The sequence below is a fragment of the Crotalus tigris genome, unplaced genomic scaffold (assembly GCF_016545835.1).
Source record: "Crotalus tigris isolate CLP2741 ecotype Arizona unplaced genomic scaffold, ASM1654583v1 scf7180000017593.213868, whole genome shotgun sequence".
NCBI lineage: Eukaryota > Metazoa > Chordata > Lepidosauria > Squamata > Viperidae > Crotalus > Crotalus tigris.
The window spans coordinates 52,390-71,262 of NW_024096499.1; the positions used below are offsets into that span (position 1 = coordinate 52,390).

Sequence of the window (18,873 nt, forward strand, 5' to 3'; positions counted from 1 at the left end):
CTTTCCCAGCATTAGGCCCTTCTCCAGTGAGTCCTTCCTTCTCATTAGGGTGGCCAAAGTATTTCAGTTTCAACTTCAGGATCTGGCCTTCTATAGAGCAGTCAGGGTTGATCTCTTCTAGGACTGACCAGTTTGAACGCCTTGCAGTCCAAGGGACTCGCAGGAGGCTTCTCCAACACCATAGTTCAAAGGCCTCAATTCTTTGTCGCTCAGCCTTTCTTATGGTCCAACTTTCACAGCCATACATTGCAACTGGGAAAACCATGGCCTTGACTATACGCACTTTTGTTGGCAGGGTGATGTCTCTGCTTTTTAGTATGCTGTCTAGATTTGCCATAGCTTTCCTCCCCAGGAGCAAGCGTCTTTTAATTTCTTGGCTGCAGTCCCCATCTGTGGTGATCTTGGAGCCCAGGAAAATAAAATCTGTCACTACCTCCATTTCTTCCCCATCTATTTGCCAGGAATTGAGAGGGCCAATGCCATGATCTTGGTTTTCTTAATGTTGAGTTTCAAGCCAACTTTTGCACTCTCCTTCTTCACCCTCATCAAGAGGCTCTTTAGTTTCTCTTTATTTTTTGCCATTAGAGTGGTATCATCTGCATATCTTAGGTTGTTGATATTTCTCCCGGCAATCTTAATTCCAACTTTTGATTCATCTAGCCCTGCCTTTCTCATGATGTGCTCTGCATATACGTTAAATAGGCAGTATACAGCCTTGCTGGACTCCTTTCCCAATTTTGAACCAGTGGTTCCGTGTCCAATTTTCACTGTTGCTTCTTGACCCGCATATAGCCGTTCGTCCTTGCTCCCTCCCCTCCCTTCGAACTAATTCAATCCACTGAGAGAAAAGAGAAAAAATACAACCTGATTTAGGAAATTGTTTCTGGAGCCAGAAATATCAGTCTGAATAGGCTGAGACTAAGTCGAGAACTGGGGAAAGAAGTCCCAGGAAGAGAGGTGGAGCAAAATTGGCTGACTTAGTCTACGGGCAGAAGACAAGCAAAACCCATTGGTTGATTCTCCATTGTCATGCTGAGAAAAGGCGTTCAAGTAAGACAACACCCCTTCTCAAGAGACAAATAAGATGGTCTGGTACTCCCATCTCTTTAAGAACTTGCCACAAATTGTTTTGATCCACACAATCAAAGGCTTTAGCATAGTCAATGAAGCAGAAGTAGATGTTTTTCTGGAACTCCCTAGCTTTCTCCATGATCCAGCGTATGTTGGCAATTTGATCTCTAGTTCCTCTGCCTCTTCAAAATCCTGCCTGTACTTCTGGTAGTTCTTGGTCCACATACTGCTGGAGTCTAGTTTGTAGGATTTTAAGCATAACTTTACTAGCATGTGAAATGAGTGCAATGGTGCGATAGTTTGAACATTCTTTGGCATTGCCTTTCTTTGGAATTGGAATGTAAACTGACCTTTTCCAATCCTGTGGCCACTGTTGAGTTTTCCAAATTTGCTGGCAAATTGAGTGTAGCACTTTTACTGCATTGTCTTTTAAGATTTTGAATAGCTCAGCTGGAATGCTGTCACCTCCACTAGCTTTGTTGTTGCTCAGATTTCCTAAGGCCCATTTCACTTCACATTCTAGGATGTCTGGCTCGAGGTCAGTGACCACCTCATCGTGGTTATCTGGGATGTTAAGTTCGTTCTTGTATAGTTCTTCTGTGTAGTTTTGCCACCTCCTCTTAATCTCTTCTGCCTCTGTTAGGTCCTGCCATTTTGGTCCTTTATTGTGCCCATCTTTGCATGAAACGTTCCCTTCATATCTCCAATTTTCTTGAAGAGATCTCTGGTCCTCCCTATTCTGTTGTTTTCTTCTATTTCTTTGCATTGTTCATTTAAGAAGGTATTCTTATCTCTTCTAGCTATTCTCTGGAATTGTGCATTCAATTGGGTGTATCTTTCTCTTTCTCCTTTGTCTTTCGCTTCCCTTCTTTTCTCAGCTATTTGCAAAGCTTCCTCAGACAGCCATTTTGCTTTCTTGCATTTCTTTTTCTTTGGGATGGTTTTAGTTGCTACTTCTTGTACAATGTTGCGAACCTCTGTCCATAGTTCTTCAGGCATTCTGTCTATCTGATCTAATTCCTTAAATCTATTTTTCACCTTTACTGTATATTCCTCAGGGATATGATTTAGTTCATACCTGAGTGGCCTAGTGCTTTTCCCTACTTTCTTCAATTTAAGCTTAAATTTTGCAACAAGAAGCTCATGATCTGAGCCACAGTCGGCTCCTGGTCTTGTTTTTACTGACTGTTTAGAGCTTCTCCAACTTTGGCTGCAGAGCACATAGTCAATCTGATTTCTGTGTTGACCGTCTGGTGATGTCCATGTGTAGAGCCGTCTCTTAGGTTGTTGGAAAAGAGTGTTTGTTATGACCATCGTATTCTCTTGACAAAATTCTTTTTTTAAAAAAATATTTTTTTATTTTTCCAAACTCTCCCCCATACATATACCGTAATACTTATCAGAAGTTAACATACATTCCCTCCACACTCACATACAAGATACTTTTAACAAAATGAAATAAATACATACACATGGCTTTTGGTGTTGCTCGCCCATTTCCCCTTTCACCGTATCCACACTCCTTCTTCTCTACCTTCTTTCTCTCTTTCTTCTCTTCCCTACTTCCCTCTTCTTCCTCTTCTCTCCTTCACCACTCTCCTCCCCTTTTCTCTTTTCCTCCAGCCTTCCTACTTCCTTCTCCCCTCCTTTACTCTTTTCTCTCTCCTCTCCTTTCTTCCTTCTCATCCCTCTTCAGATACAATTCAGGGGTAATGCTTTTGACAAAATTCTATCAGCCTGTGCCCTGCTTCATTTTGTACTCCAAGGCCAAACTTGCCTGTTATTCCGATTATCTTTTGGCTTCCTACTTTAGCATTCCAATCCCCCATGATGATAAGGACATCATTTTTTGGTATTAATTCTATAAGATGCTGTAGGGCTTCATAGAACCAATCAATTTCATCCTCTTCAGCACCAGTGGTTGGGGCATAGATTTGGACTGCTGGGATATTGAATGGTTTGCCTTGGATTCGAACTGAGATCATTCTGTCATTTTGGGGATTGTATCCCAGTATTGCTTTTCCTTTTCTTTTATTGACTATGAAGGCTACTCCATTTCTTCTGAGGGATTTTTGCCCGCAGTAGTATACCTGATGGTCATCTGAATTAAATTCACCCATTCCTGTCCATTTTAGTTCACTGATTCCTAAGATGTCAATGTTCAGTCTTGTCATCTCTTGTTTGACTATGTCCAGTTTGCCTTGATTCATGGATCTTACATTCCAGGTTCCTATGGAAAAAAGATCTTTACAGCATCAGACTTTCCTTTCACCATCAGATATATCCACAGCTGAGGGTCCTTTCGACTTTGGCCCAGTCGCTTCATTCTTTCTGGCGTACTAGCCCTCTGGTCTTCCCCAGTAGCATATTGGACACCTTCCGACCTGAGGGGCTCATCTTCCAGCATCAATATCTTTTTGCCTTTTAGTACTGTCCATGGGGTTTTCATGGCAAAGATACTGGAGTGGTTTGCCATTTCCTTTTCCAGTGGATCACATTTTGTCAGAACTCTCTGCTATGACCTGTCTGTCTTGGGTGGTCCTGCACGGCATAGCTCATAGCTTCATTGAGTTACGCAAGCCCCTTCGCCAGGATAAGGCAGTAATCCATAAAGGGGGTATGTGTGTATGTATGTATGTATGTATGTATGTATATTTTTTTAGATCTTTTGCTGACAAAGAGTTAAAAGGAGACTTTTGTCAACAAAAGATCTAAAAAAAATTACAAAAATAGTTCATGGCAGTAGTGACTTGAGCCTGCAAAATGCTCCTAGATTGGGGCTGAAAGGCAAAAGTAATCATAACAGTAGACCAGGTGTTCTATTAGACTGGTGAAAAGTAGTCGAACACCGGGATAAATATAAAAACAACTGTTTAATAAACTAACAACTGTTTGATAAACTTAGCTTTTGTTGGCTAGCTGCCAACGTCATCAGAGTGGAATGCTATAGGTTTGAAAGCCTGCTCAAAAGACTGGCAGTTTGTGCGCTCCTGCTCATAGAACGCATCACCAGTCTACCCTCCCCAGTTGACCGTATTGCTTCTAATAATCTCGCATCCTTCTGTATATTTGTAAGCTCAGGGATCATTGCCTCTCTTGTTGTCGCTCTCTTTGCTCGCTTTGGACGTATCTGGGTACACATTGCTATAGGATGGTCCCCCACTGCCTCCTGTCCTGTGGCCACCCCCCTTGTTGTGAATGTAGTACCCCGCCTCCCATCATTAGGTCCTGTGCGAATAGTGCTGGGGATTTCTCCCCTTTGCCGGCCGTATTTCTCTGCTGTTGCATAAGACAGCGGTTCTGGTCTTGCATAGTCTGCGCCCGTTGCACTCATTGTGAGTTGTTATGCTGTTGTTCCCATTTCCTTAGTGCCTGATAAGCAGGCAGTAATTCTATGTAGCGATTAATTAAGTCTTCATCTGACAGCCAAGCCTCCTTCAGTAACTGGGGCCGCCCTTGGTGACATCCTGGGCGATGGCCTCCGCCCATGCAAGGTCAATGTGTGATTATTGCTGGCCATATGGACCCACACCTGTGAGTGTTGCTCATGTTGTCCAAAGTGGGCAAAGAGAGTGACAACAAGAGAAGCGATGATCCCTGAGTTTACAAGTGCACAGACGGATGCGAGATTGTTAGAAGCAATATGGTCAACTGGGGCGGGTAGACCAGTGATGCATTCTGTGAGCAGAGTGCACAAACTGCCGGTCTTATGAGCAGGCTTTCGAACCTCCGGCATTCCACTCTGATGACATCAGAAGTTGGCTGACGAAAGCTAAGTTTATCAAACAGTTGTTAGTTTATTAAACAGTTGTTTTTATATTTATCCCGGTGTTTGACTACTTTTCTCAACATATTTTATGTGAAACAGAATTATCTTCTGTAGGGTTTTTGTGTGTTCAAAAAAGTGAAATTTGTATTGTAAAACAATAACAGTGAAGGAAAATAAAAGGCTTTTAAAAAAGTGGTGTCCTAAGTCTGTCAAATGCAATAAGCAAACAAAATATAAAGTAAACATCAGAAAAGCACACATCTAATCCATATTAAAAGGAACTCTCACATATGTGTGGATATATTATTAATGTCTACTTAACAATGAAAAAAATGAAAAAGGAACCACAGAAGGTATTCATCTCTACGCACAAGTATGCCTTCAAGTCAATGTTGGCAACTAGCTGAACAAATCCGTGTAGTTTTCTTGGCAAGATTTTGGAACTGATTTGGAACTGTGGCAGAAAGAGAACAACTGTTGCAAGGTCACTCAACTGGCTTTATGTCCAAGGTGGGACTAGAACTCACAGTCTCCCAGCTTTTAACCTGGTGCCTTAATCACTACGCCGAAGTGGTTCTCATAGATGCTGCTACATATTGTCAAATTTCTATGTTTATCAGCTAGTACATTAAGCGAGAAAAAGCTTATTCAACTATTGAGGAAGAAGAGAGCTCTTTAAATCATGCTATAAATGATGGAGAATGGGTGTCTTTCCAGCTTTTTAATATCAATTTTTTTGCAAGCTATAAAACCCAACATGTTCACTAGGACAAAAAAATATGTAAAATAACTTACAACTGCAAAGAAATATGATCCTTCCATTTCCTCCCCCCCCATCCTCTCAGAACTAATCCTTCCATTCCCCCCCCCCCATCCTGCCAGAACTGATGAAACTTCTTGGATGAGAAGCGAAACATCTTCAAGGGAAAAAAAAACAAAATCCGGTTGCCTATTGAAAAAGCACCTTTGAGTCTCTCAACAACTCATCACTATTACAACTGAATCCATTCATGTTGCTACTTGCTTTCCTCTTGCTTTTACTTTTCCCAGCATTAAAGCCTTCTCCAGAGAGCTCGGCTTTTGCATAATCTGTCTGAAGTAGGATGATTTGAATCTGGTCTCAGTGATGTGAAGAAGAGCTCTATGTTCATCAGAATTAAGACAAAAGTATTTGAGATGGTTTTACGGTGCAGGCAAATATAAATGTTTTATTGTAAATCAGGTGTACTCCAGATGTTCTGGGTTTCACTTCCTAATAACTCCACTCAGCAGAGCTACTGACTATTTAGTCAGTGGCGAGATTCAAATACCTGAACAACTGGTTCTCATATTTGATGCAGGCCTCCGATGCCTAGAACGGACTTCTGAAAGTGGCATCCACCACACTTCCGGTGGGCTGTTCTAGGCCTGGGAGGCCTCCTCCAGACCTCCGAGGCCTAGACTGGACTTCTGGAAGCCAGCAGGTTCTCCAAATTCAGGTAAATTTAGCTACCAGTTCTCCTGAACAACTGCAAACCGGCTGAATCTCACCACTGTATTTAGTACTATTATTATTCTGGGTAATAGAATCAAAGATCTAGAAAAGTGTTTCTCAATCTCAGTAATTATAAGATAAATTGAATTCAACTCCCAGAATTTATCATATATAATATTAGTGATTGCATGATGCTGAAGATGCCATATGTTAAATAAACTCCCAGAATTCCCCAGCCAACATACTAGCTGGGGAATTCTGGGTGCTAAAGTTCACTCAAGTTGCTGAGATTGAAAACCACTGATCTAGAGGATGTTACGTTGTCCAATTCTGTTTATTGTTTGCTACTTGGTATTCAGTATTTTATTATGGAACATTTGCTTTTTAAATACTGTGTTTTATTACTGAAAAATCATCTGCAATTCATCTGCCTTGTATGCAAAAAAAAGAAGCAAAGGTTCAAAAGCACAGCCACAGACATCATCTTGTCCTCCACCTTAGAACCCCCACCCATAAAACCAAAGAATTAAAAAAAAAAAAATAAGCAAAGGTGTGAGGAAAGGAAAAATGCTAGAATTAAAAACTAATATCTAAAGAACAGGGAAAGCTGCACAAACAGTACAAGAAGATCAGCATATTATTACAATATCTTATTTCGGTTGTGCTTTCTGAGCAGATCAAGAGAGCCTTCTCTGAAACTTAGCAGTTTATTTCTAAAACAATGCATCCATCCTTTCACTGAGGTGAAAAGTTTAGAAAAAGAACACAGATTGTATCAATTATATTGTATAATCGTAGATACATATCCTTATACAAATAGAGGATTACATATGCTAAGAAAGGATTCAAGGCTATGCTTTTCCACGCTTCCTTATAACTTCCATCTGCAGGTGCAAGGTTACCATCTTAGATCTTGGCTTAGGTGAGATTCAGAGCTGCTCTATTTCCTTTCTAGGAATGTGTCTGTAGTGATGAAGGATATCCAGGTCTCTTTTTGTAGCTATTTCCTTATCAGTTGCATTTTTTTTTTCTGTATTGGAGAGCTTCTGCCTATGCATGTCCATGTTTGAACTGTGTTTGATCTCAACATGCTCCATAAACTCAATGTCACTTGTTTCTTTTGCTCTTAGCTCATCTAGGTGCAAAAGACCAGGGACTCAGTGTGACTTTCTGTCTTCCTGAACTGATAAACCATCATTGTTAGTGTTGTGGAGTAAGCTCTCCCATCACAGTGGTCAATGTAAATTAATTTTAAAAACCCAAACAATAAAGCAGTACATCACAACAATTTAAAAATAGTTTTAAACATGATAAGTTGTCAGTGGCAAAGTCAAAAGCAACAAGAAAGCAAGCTCCAGATTTGCCCTTCTGGAAAGGGCATTTTATTGAAGGTGTCACCTGCTAAAAGAGTCTCTTATTAGCTGCTTCTTTGCTACTGAAGGCTGGATGAACACCTACCAAACTGTTCTCAGACTTTGGCCGGATTGCTGGATTCAGCAGCTATGTAGGTACAAGATCAGAAAGGCATTGTCATTCCAGTTATACACAAACAGGGAACTAATGAGATCGTTTCTAAAAATCCCTTGCTTCCATTTAAGGATCCTGAACCGTATTTCATTTGCTGCTTTCTGAATGCTGTATTAAAACAGTGACCTCTTTGTTGTTTCTGTCTGGTTGTGTGTGTTTGACTTCCAAGTCTTGAAGTACCCAGGCTGAGCAATTCCTTCTCGGTTTCTCCCCTGGGACATTAAGGCAGTCTCCAGTCTTAAAAGGAAAAACATTGATAGCACCAGATTGTGGATGTGCAGGAGGAAGATTTCGTATAGTGTGGTGGAGTTGAGAATTTGCAGCTGTCAGAAGTGGTTTGTCAGAAGTCCATCTTCTTCTTAAGGAGAGAGTATCTGTCCCAAGGTTATCCAGATAGCGCTTAAGGTGGAAACAGAACTTGGGTTTTCTGGTTTCTAGCCTGGTGCCTTAAAAATTATACTAAGCTGGTTAAGTGCTAAGGTAGAAATTAGGAAATAAATAAGTTTGTTAAAATTGTTATATAATAAAAGTCTCTGTGGAAAGTCATAGAATATAATAATTGCTGGTAGCCCATATCCTTCTGAGCTATGGTGGCGTGCAGTGGTTAGAATGCAGTATTGCAAGCTAGCTCACTGCTCACAGCCAGAAGTTCGATCCTGACTAGCTAAAGGTTGACTCAGCCTTCCATCCTTCCAAGGTCGATAAAATGAAGACCCAGATCATTGCTGACTCTAAACCGCTTAGAGAGGACTGTTTTGCATTATTAAACGGTATATAAATCTAAGTGCTATTGCTAAGTGCTATATCCTTTTCTAAACAAATCTCTTCATGGGCTTGTCATATTTTGATTATAGCTGGGCAATGTATTCCCACTTCAGGAAATCAGCAGTGGTATAATGATGCCTTGCTAGATCAGCAACACTATGCAAATTCTACCCTACTGACAATTTTTTATTTAAACAGGATGCCAAAATGAGATTTGGGGTGGAATTTCCTTAGAAATGGTCCTGGATGCTCTTTTTAAAAATCAACAATTTCAGGTCCCTGGGAAGAAAATTCCTGATACCTGCCCTGGACACATTTAATAGGAAGGGGAAAGAAAATTTTAACCCAAATGCAAAACTTGACACCAGGAAGAGATTTGGGATGAAATGATCCTGAATGACTTGGTAGCAGTCTTCCAATATCTAAGGGGCTGTCACAGAAAAGAGGAGGTCAACCTATTCTCCAAAGCACCTAAGGGCAGGACAAGAAGTAATGGGCGGAAGCTCATTAAAGAAAGAGCCATCCTAGAACTAAGGAGACATTTCCTGACAGCTTGCCTCTAGATGTTGTGGGCGCTCCATCACTGGAGTTTTTAAAGAAGAGATTGGACAGCCATTTGTCTGGAATTGTATAGGGTCTCCTGCTTGAACAGGGGGTTGGACTAGAAGACCTCCAAGGCTCCTTCCAACTCTGTTATTCTCTTTTTAAAAGTCAACTATAAGATGCTAAGAAAAAGACACAGACATGTCTTGAGCAGAGATTTGAAGCTGCTGCAGAGCTGCTTGTCACAGCTTGAGACAGCTTGAGAATCTCTGTGTGTTTATTGGTTTTTATATACTTTTTACATACACCAGCTTAACCATTAGATGCTGACATTTTATATACACAAGTTTAACCATTAGATGCTGACCAGAAGTTTCTTCATTGAAAAATTCCTTCATATAAGCAACTATTTCCTAGTAACACATTACATGGTCAAAGACCAGGTAAAGAACAAATACAGGCAGATCAAAAGAAGAAAGAACTAACAAAGACAGGAAAAGATAGGAAGGAACTAAGCATATTATCTGTTTAGGTAGGTGAGGCATTAGGTCAAAAGGGGATGACCTTCTGGCTGCTTCATTGGGACAAAGGGTATCAAAAGGTTATGAGGTTTGTGTGTGGGGGGGAAGCATGGTGCTGTGCGGGCATTTTTCCCCCACAGTCAACAATTTCAGGTCCCCGGAAAAAAAATTCCTGATGCCGGCAATACAAAAAAAGTGGAAAAATTCTAGAATAGTTCCAAATACGACCCTGATTTGGAAAGGACAGGTACAGGTAGTCCTTGACTTAACAACAGTTCATTTAACAACAACAACAACAATAATAATAATAACAATAATAATAATAGAGTTGGAAGGGACTTTGGAGGTCATCTAGTCCAACCCCCAGCTCAGGCAGGAAACCCTATACCATTTCAGACAAATGACTGTCCAGTCTCTTCTTTAAAACTTCCAGTGTTGGAGCATTCACCGCTTCTGGAGGCAGGTTGTTCCACTGGTTAATTGTTCTAACTGTCAGGAAATTTCTCCTTAGTTCTAGGTTGCTTCTCTCCTTGATTAGTTTCCACCTGTTGCTTCTTGTCCTGCCTTCAGGCACTTTGGAGAATAGCTTGACTCCCTCTTCTTTGTGGCAGCCCCTGAGATATTGGAACACTGCTATCATGTCACCTCTAGTCCTTCTCTTCATTAAACTAGACATACCCAATTCCAGCAACCGTGACCATTGAAAGTTACAACAGCACTGAAAAAAGTTGACTTATGACCATTTTTCACACTTATGACTGTCGCAGCATCCCCAGGATCACATGATTTACATTTGGATGCTTGACAACTGGTCCACATATATGTCAGTTGCAGTGTCCCAAGGTCATGTGATCAACTTTTGCAACCTTCTGACAAGCAAAGTTAAGGGGGGAACCCAGATTCACTTAACAACCATATTACTAATTTAACAACTGCAGTGATTCACTTAACAAATGTGCCAAGAAAAGTCGTAAAATGGGGCAAAACTCACTTAACAACTGTCTCACTTAGCAACAGAAATTTGGGGCTCAGTTGTGTTTGTAAGTTGAGGACTACCTGTATTTCACTATTCAAAGCTACAGTATGTTGAACCTGAATGGCCAGCAGATGTCGCTAGTCTTCTATGGAATGTCAGTACTGTCGGCCAAGATTCCAGATTGAACCCATTTTAAAATATATTCACATTTACTCAGGTTATGACTGTTCTTCCCCCCCCCCCAACACCATTGTCCAGTTTTCCTATGTGTTTAGAAGCCCAGGAGAAGCAACAGGAGGAAAAATTTCCCAGTGTTAGCTAACTAAAAGTCAAAAACTGTTTTTTCCATTCTGTTGCTGATCATTTCAGAGAAATATAAGTATTTTGTCATGGAAACAATAGGCCTATCCCAAGAGCTGGACTTTTCACTAAATATCTCCAGTTTTCTACAGGATACCATTGCAACACCATTCTTATATTCCATGTGTGGGAAATTAATGAATAGTATAGTCTTACTAGAATTTTAGAAAATCAGAAATTTAGAATGTAAAGTTTGGAAGGAAAGGATGTTGTACCAATCAAAAGGGTTGAAATACTGCTTTTATCACTCTCAGGAATATACATGTTGTATATTTGAGAAATATGTTGGGCATAATCACTTCCATTTTGGGATGGTGCCCAAAAGGATTTCATTCCACTTCTAAGGTTAACTAACCAAAAAGGTATCTGCTATTTTTACGATAATTTTTTCAAATCATTCAAAGGCTAGTCCTCACTAAGGAAGAAAAGCAAAACTTATGAAAAGCCATTTCTTTTTGGTCTTATCCATACAATTCCCTGAAAATCACTGGCATATTATAAGAATCCAGAGTTTGATGGGTGTTAGGATTGTTGCTTTTCTCTCTGGTTGTCAACAAATGCCACCAGGAAATTAGGCTAAAATATCTTGTTGGCTTTGGGTGATATGTGTGTGTGGTGTGTGTGTGTGTGTCTATAGTCATCTGTTGTTATCTAGTTTCTTCAAATTCTCAGAAAAAAAATAACATCAGAATAAATGAGGGGAAACTTCAATTTAGCACAATAATGATATGATGGTTGCTATGGGACATTGCAAAATAATGAAATGGCATACTGCTATATTCCTCCTTCAGATGTATTGTATTACAGCTCTATTTTGACCATACAGACATTGAATTTCTTAAAAAAAATATTTTCTGCAAGTTCCATTTTGAAAACATTGTTTCCATACTCCTGCAAAATACACAAGGACCCATAATTATGTTATATTAGTCAATCTACAGCCTGGCACAACAGAGATAAGGAAAAATAACATTGAAGTCAAATTCTTTAAACCATCTATCCTGGATCTTGCCTCAGAAAACTTCTAGCTAATGCCACATTGCCACTGATTCCCAAGATGTAACCCTGAAGAAACTTTTGTGCCAATCTAGCATTAGGCAACACGTACTTTTGCTTTAAAATGAAACCAAGAAGCAATGTGATATTTATTTTTAAAGTTTCTGCTCCTTTTACCCAAAGCCGTAAAGATAAACAGGACTCTCTCCACAGTCTCTCTCTCTCTATCAGTAAAATTGCAATTAACTTCACAAGAGAGGCAGTGTTGTTCCTCCTGGCCATATCTGAATGTCTAAAACACATCACATATATTCAGTGCTTTTTTTCTAAAAAAAAAAAAAAAAGTGCTGGAACTCACACATGTCATACAACCCGCCTTGCCTATCCTACAAGGTTCCATCCAAAAAAGGTGCCAGAACTCCGTTCTGGGCTTTCTGTGAGAAAAAAAAGCCCTGCATATATTATAAAATGATGCAATCTAATGTATTTTTTTTTCTGAAATCCATAGTGCTCCATGGCACCTATAAACCTCTAGTAAATGTGCTTGAAACAACTAATACAGTCTACTACATACTAGTCTATTCTTATTTATATTGTGGTTGGTCACATGGCCAGCCAGATGTCTAGGCTGGATTTGGCATTTATCCTTCCCATCTTCCTATCCTTCTTATTGTCAGTTGTTAAATCTGGGGTGCTTTATTAATATTGATCTCATTATTCTCCATATTGCCCTAGTTAGGTGACATTAGGAGAGACTTACCAAAGTTTCTAGCTTCAATTACATTTGAATTTGGGACTTTTGACTCATACACAGTATTTTATACTATCACAAAAGAAAAGGAAGCCATATCACTGAACTGCGAACCATGGTTTTTTTGTTTTTGTTTTTTAGTTAAATGCATTACTACAGAAGCTCAGGGTTAAAAGAGGCACAATATAGGAAATGACAAAACAAATTATTAGCAAAGCAAAGTTCACACATCTTGAGCTTTCCCATTAATTATCTAAACCCTGAATGCATTTATTTATAGATGATAATGTTAAAATAGAGGGTTTACTGGAAAAACTTTTAGTGCAAGACTTGTTAAACTAAAAAGAGACTGCGAGAATATGACACCAGTTTAGTGTTGCTTTTAGATTGCACCCAGTAAAGTTGGAAAGGACCAGTCCAACCTCTTGCTCAAGCAGGATACCCTATATCTTTCCAGAAAAATGGTTGTCCAGTCTCTTCTTAAAAGCCTCCAGTGATGGAGCACCCACAGCTTCTGAAGGCAAGCCGTTCCACTGCTTAATTGTTCCCATTGTTAGGAAAGTTCTCTTTAGTTCTAGGTTGGTTCTCTCCTTGATTAGTTTCCATCCATTGTTTCTTGTCCTGCCTTCAGGTGCTTTGGAGAACAGGATGACTCCTTCTTCTTTGTGGCAGCCCCTCAAATATTGGAACGCTGCTATGATGTCACCCCTAGTTCTTCTTTTCACTAAACCAGACAATCAAATTTGTGCAATTGTTCTTCATATGTTTTAGCTTCCAGCCCTCTAATCATCTTTGTTGCTCTTTTCTGCACTTTTTCCAGAGTCTCCAAAACCCACACACCAATACTGGGAGCTCAGGGCCACTGTGTGTGAATGCGCCGCCATCTTGAGTTTACTTTTCTAACTTCTCAACTACTTTTTTATAATATGGTGCCCAAAACTGGATGCAATATTGTAAGTGTGGTCTTACTAAGCAGTACTAAAATTTCATGTGATTTTGATTCTATCCCTCTGTTAATGCAGCCTAGGATTGCATTGGCTTTTTTAATTGCCATCTCACACTGCTGGCTCATATTTAAATGATCGTCCACTAGGACTCCAAAATCCCTCTCACAGTTACTGCTATCAAGCCAGATTTCATCTAATCTGCACCTGTATATTTGTTTTTTCTTGCCTACATGTAAAACCTTACCTTTCTCTACATTGAATTGCTTTCACAGACATTTCTCCCCACACCTGTAGCTGTTCATGCAGTTGGAAGAGAAACAGGCAGGAGACATTTTAGTACCAGTCATTTTGTTATAGGAATCCCTAGCAAATTTCATGCTAAATTGTATCAATTTATGGCCACCCCATATCACTTATTTCATGTTGGGACCAAAGTCTAGAAAACATCTCTGGGAAGAAAGTTGCTACCTGAGATAGAACAGCAAACCGATCTTCCTGATATAGGTAGTCCTCAACTTACAAGCACAACTGAGCCCCAAATTTCTGTTGCTAAGTGAGACAATTGTTAAGTGAGTTTTGTCCCATTTTATGACCTTTCTTGCCACAGTTGTTAAGCAAATCATGACAGTTGTGAAGTTAGTAACATGGTTGTTAAATGAACCTGGCTTCCCCATTGATGTTGCTTGTCAGAAGGTGGCAAAAGGGGATCCTGTGACCCTGGGACACTGCAGCTGTCATAAATACAGGGCCAATTGCCAAGCATCCAAATTTTGATCATGTGACCACGGGGTTGCTGCTACGGTTATAAGCAGTGGTGGGATTCAGCCAGTTTGCACCACTACGGCAGAACCGGTAGCTAATTTTTTGTTGCCCAGGCCCAGAATGGATTTCCAGAAGTGGCATCCACACAGAGAACCGGTTGTTCACATATTTAATCCCACCACAGGTTATAAGTGTGAAAACTGGTCATAAGTCACTTTTTTCCAAAGCCATTGTAACTTTGAATGATCACTAAACAAATGGCTGTAAGTTGAGGACTATCTGTAAGCCAGTTTGGGGTTGTGGTAAAGATGCTGGTCTGGGACCAAGAAGAGATGCAAGTTCAACTTTACCACAGATGTGGCAGCTCACTGAGTGACTTTGAGGCCTGTAATTTTCTCTTAGACCTACCTTTTTCATATGGAGAAAAAGGAAAGAAGACTTCAAGGTAGCCATCTGAAGTCCTAAAAGAAAGGACAGGATATCTAGATTGAACAAATCAGCTGTTTCTAAACCAATTAAGTTATCAGGTTACTTCAATCAGAAAATCTCCCAAGAACCCAATCCCATCTGACAAAACACAGTCAAAATATATTAAATAATACCTTCCTAGTTTCTAGCTGCTGAGGCAGGAATATTTGGGGTGGAAAGCCCCCAGAGTTTGGCTTTAAGATGGGTGCCTATACGTAAGTTTTAAATAAATAGATATGTTTCATTCTGCCCATTGGAAACAGTTGGTTCTTGCTTGTTTTTTCCCCCAATGTTTCTGCTTTTTAAAATCCCCCAATCAGATTGGAGATTATCCAGCAGAGAATCAGTAGACGTGACTGGAGTCCCCTATTTGACAGAAAACAATATATCTACTATAAATAAAGATACCTCATTAGGGAGGCAGTAAAAACCTACTTTTTCCATGATATATTTTCCTCCCCTGGAGAGATAAAAGTACAATGTGGGTCTCTGTAGAATTTGAAATTAATGCAAGATGGGAAATTATAAATATTCCAGTATTTAGAATAGTCTTTGTCCCATTTTCTTCAGTTAGGGACTATCAGTAAAATTGCTGCATTAATGCATGCAGTGTTACCTGCATGTTCAAAAGGGGTACAAATAGGATTACATTGATCACACCACAGATGCCCTGTGGGTGCCTCTGTACTTTATAAAGGACAGAGAGAGTAATAGAACCGGGAGTTGCTTTGCAGCTTTGTTGATTCTCCAGTGTTCATTCCACAGCTATTCCCTGGGCCTTTTGTTCTCATTGGGAACAACATGTACGGGAGCTTTGCACATTGTCCCATCTATTCAGTATCTAAATGGGCTCTCTTTGCTAGCAATTTATCATGTTGAATGTCTCCCACTGAACTTTTCTTGCTCTCCTGTGCATTTCCTTGCAAATACTGTGCACAGTTCAGGGTTTGAGTTCTGTAACAAACATCATTGTTTAGAGTGAGGTTTAGAGTTCCAATGTATTTGCTTTTTCATCTCATGCAATATCATTGGCTGAGCAGCTGAAAAGCACCTTCCAGAGTTGGAAGTTATTGGCTATACAAAGATTGAGAGATCAATTAGAGACTTCCTTTTTTAACTATTTAATAAACTGTAATATTTTGTTTCCATCAGAAACATGGACAATCAACAAGATAGATCTTGATAGATACTGTTCAAAACTGAATACTGTGCTTAGTAAGATAGATAGCAGAATAAATGGTGCACTGGATATGTTTGTTTCCAAATAGAAACTATTAATGTATTCATGACATACCCACTGGGCTAGGGTGGGCCTAATTCAGTCCAAACAACTCACACACATATACACATGCACACACATACATATATCCACACATGCACATATTTCTCCATAGTATGTATGGTTGCAGATTGAGCAAACATGACATGATCTGAAAAAATACACTGGTAAGAGACTAGTCATCTGCTCAGCAGCAGAATGTCTGAATGTCAAATGATGAGATTGTGTTTTTGCAATTCCTAGTTCTCTATCTCCCAATGATGAAATTTTTTAACCTGTATATTCTTCTATACTGGAGCAGCTGAAGATGGCTGTCTCATGGAATTTACTTGTGAATCAGGTCCATAAATGTTAGTCATTGATTATTTGCAGGTATGCTGCTGTTCAGAAATTCACTTAGTCGACTATAAGTAGGCATAAGTCAACACAGGAATAATCTCTTAGTCTCTCCCAAGAGGCCCTTATGTTTCAAATCTGTTTCACCTTGTAATTGGGATGGCAGCTGGAGTCGGGCAGGTTAAATGGAGTGAGCGGGTATTCAGACATGTTATTATCTGTTCAATTTGTCTGAATTTCTGACAGTTTGGGAAATTTTTTTGTCTGTACTAGGAAATTCAGTTATAGACCATTATAATAATATGATTTAGAGGTTATAGGAGTACCTAATTAATACAAATGAAAACACCCAACAGTTGTATCTGCATAGATTTAAATAAAAGAATTCTATGATTATTTCAAAGAAAATTATTAGCTCCAGCAAAGCTTCTAAGGTCAGTCATTGTCATTTTCCCTGAACTCTTAAAAATGAAAAGAACGTATATATCTTTTAAAGTTTGAAAAGAGAGGTGATCACATATAGCAATGAATTAGTCAAGACCAAAGTCTCAGCCCTTATTCTGGCATATTATCTCTGGACTCCCAGGATTGACTTATTGTAACACGTTTGCCTGCTGCCACACACAAATTTCATTTTCAATCATTTTATAGCTCCCAAGTTGTAAAGCCAAAGTTTCAGATACAATGCTATATGATGCTCAGGTGTGTACAGGTAGTCCTCCACTTACAACAGTTTGTTTAGTGACTGCTCAAAGTTACAACAGCATTGAAAAAAGTGATCTATGACTGTTTTTCACATAACTATTGCAACATCCCCATGGTCATGTGATCAAAATTCAGACACTTGGCAATTGACTCGTATTTATGACGGTTGCAATGTCCTGGGGAGGGTCGTATAATTACCTTTTTTTGACCTTCTGACAGCAAAGTCACTGGGGAAGCCAGGTAGGTTCACTTAACAACCCCGTATTACTAATATGATAACTTCAGTGATTCACTTAACATGTATGTCAAGAAATGTTGTAAAATGGGGCAAAACTGATTTAACAAATGTTTCAATGTTGGCAACAAAAATTTGGGGCTCAATCTTTGGTCATAAGTCGAAAACTACCTATCAGTTTAAAGAGAACCCAAGTTTAGAAACAATTCAATCAAACATCCTAAAAACAATAACATGCATCCCTCGCTCAATCTCTATTGGTTCAATATGAGTTAGGATGCAATTAAGCGGAGTCAATTAAGACTCCGCTAATTTTAATTCTAGCTGAAGCAAATCTTTGAGGAACTTTTTTGGTCCGTCTGTTTACCCTGGCATTAATTTGGGCATTGCCCATTAGGAGACAACCAACAGAGACACTAATCACCTGCAGGAGAGCTCAGTTGTCTGTACTCAGATACGGAAGTTGACTCTGCAGTATTTGTGCCTATTATATACCCAATAGCATCCAAAGCTCCTTGTCTCAATTGTCAGCATTTTTAATTTCTCCTGCAGTTCTGAGGCTACTGCTCTTCTTTGATGTGACCACTGTGAAGAATCCCTAAGAAGGTTGCCCACTGCCTATCTATCACAACAGGTTTTTGAATCTGCCAAGTATCTCTTCACTATGAGTTGTTTCAGGATTTTCATGTAATTTTATATTTTCTATTCACCATGCTAGCCATATTTCTGTTTTAGCACTGGGTTTGGTCCATAAATAAATATGATGGCCACAAATGTAATTAGGAGTCATTTACTTGAATGCCAGGCTGTTTCACTTGCCAAGCTTCAAAACCTAATAAATTACTTGGCAAAAATCCCTTATTCTCACATTTTAGCTCTGCTAATTAAGGCAAAAACTGAGTTTACTTTTCACCTCCATCTGTAGGATGGTGCTCATTATGAATCAGCAGTTATCCCTGTTTTCCAAAGGCAGTAAGGTGGATTCTGCTAATTACTACCTCATAAACCCCTTGAGTACAATAAGAGAATAATGTTTAGCATCTGTTTTAGAAACTTTGGGATGGGCTGGAGCAGAAGAGCTTTCTGGCTGAGAAACAAGAGGTCTTCAGAACTGGACATTTTACCTTGGCCTGCCCAGCTTTATAACATGTGATTGAAAATTGTAGTAATCCCTAATGAGTGCTATAGATAGCACTTACCCAATTTATCTAAAACATAGCTTTGATTGAAGCTGCAAAGAAATCTTGTGTGAAATGCTCTGAGGTTCCTCAGATAGGTAGACACCTGCTCCTGCCTATATGTATAAGATATATGCAAACATTTTCCATGTAAGATGCAACCCAATAGAATGATTTATAAATAATACGGACTCAGAAAAGAACTAGGCA

At 39.5% G+C, this 18,873-nt stretch overlaps 1 protein-coding gene across 13 annotated transcripts in view; it reads right to left on the bottom strand.

Annotated features, from left to right (window-relative positions):
* The window catches only part of A1CF (APOBEC1 complementation factor), a 119,530-nt gene that overhangs the window by 5,998 nt on the left and 94,659 nt on the right, over window positions 1-18,873 (bottom strand). For 4 of the 13 annotated variants that reach the window (XR_005559418.1, XM_039365402.1, XM_039365489.1 and 1 more), the window contains one exon: window positions 14,871-14,923. Coding sequence is in view for 12 of the 13 variants with exons in the window: in XM_039365402.1 (XP_039221336.1) it covers window positions 14,871-14,923 (53 nt within the window). In the remaining variant the exon portion in view is untranslated. Of the gene's footprint in view, window positions 1-6,690; window positions 8,317-13,458; window positions 13,995-14,828; window positions 14,924-18,873 lie in introns of those variants that run through there. The other 9 variants (XM_039365380.1, XM_039365387.1, XM_039365372.1 and 6 more) reach the window with 5 other exon arrangements.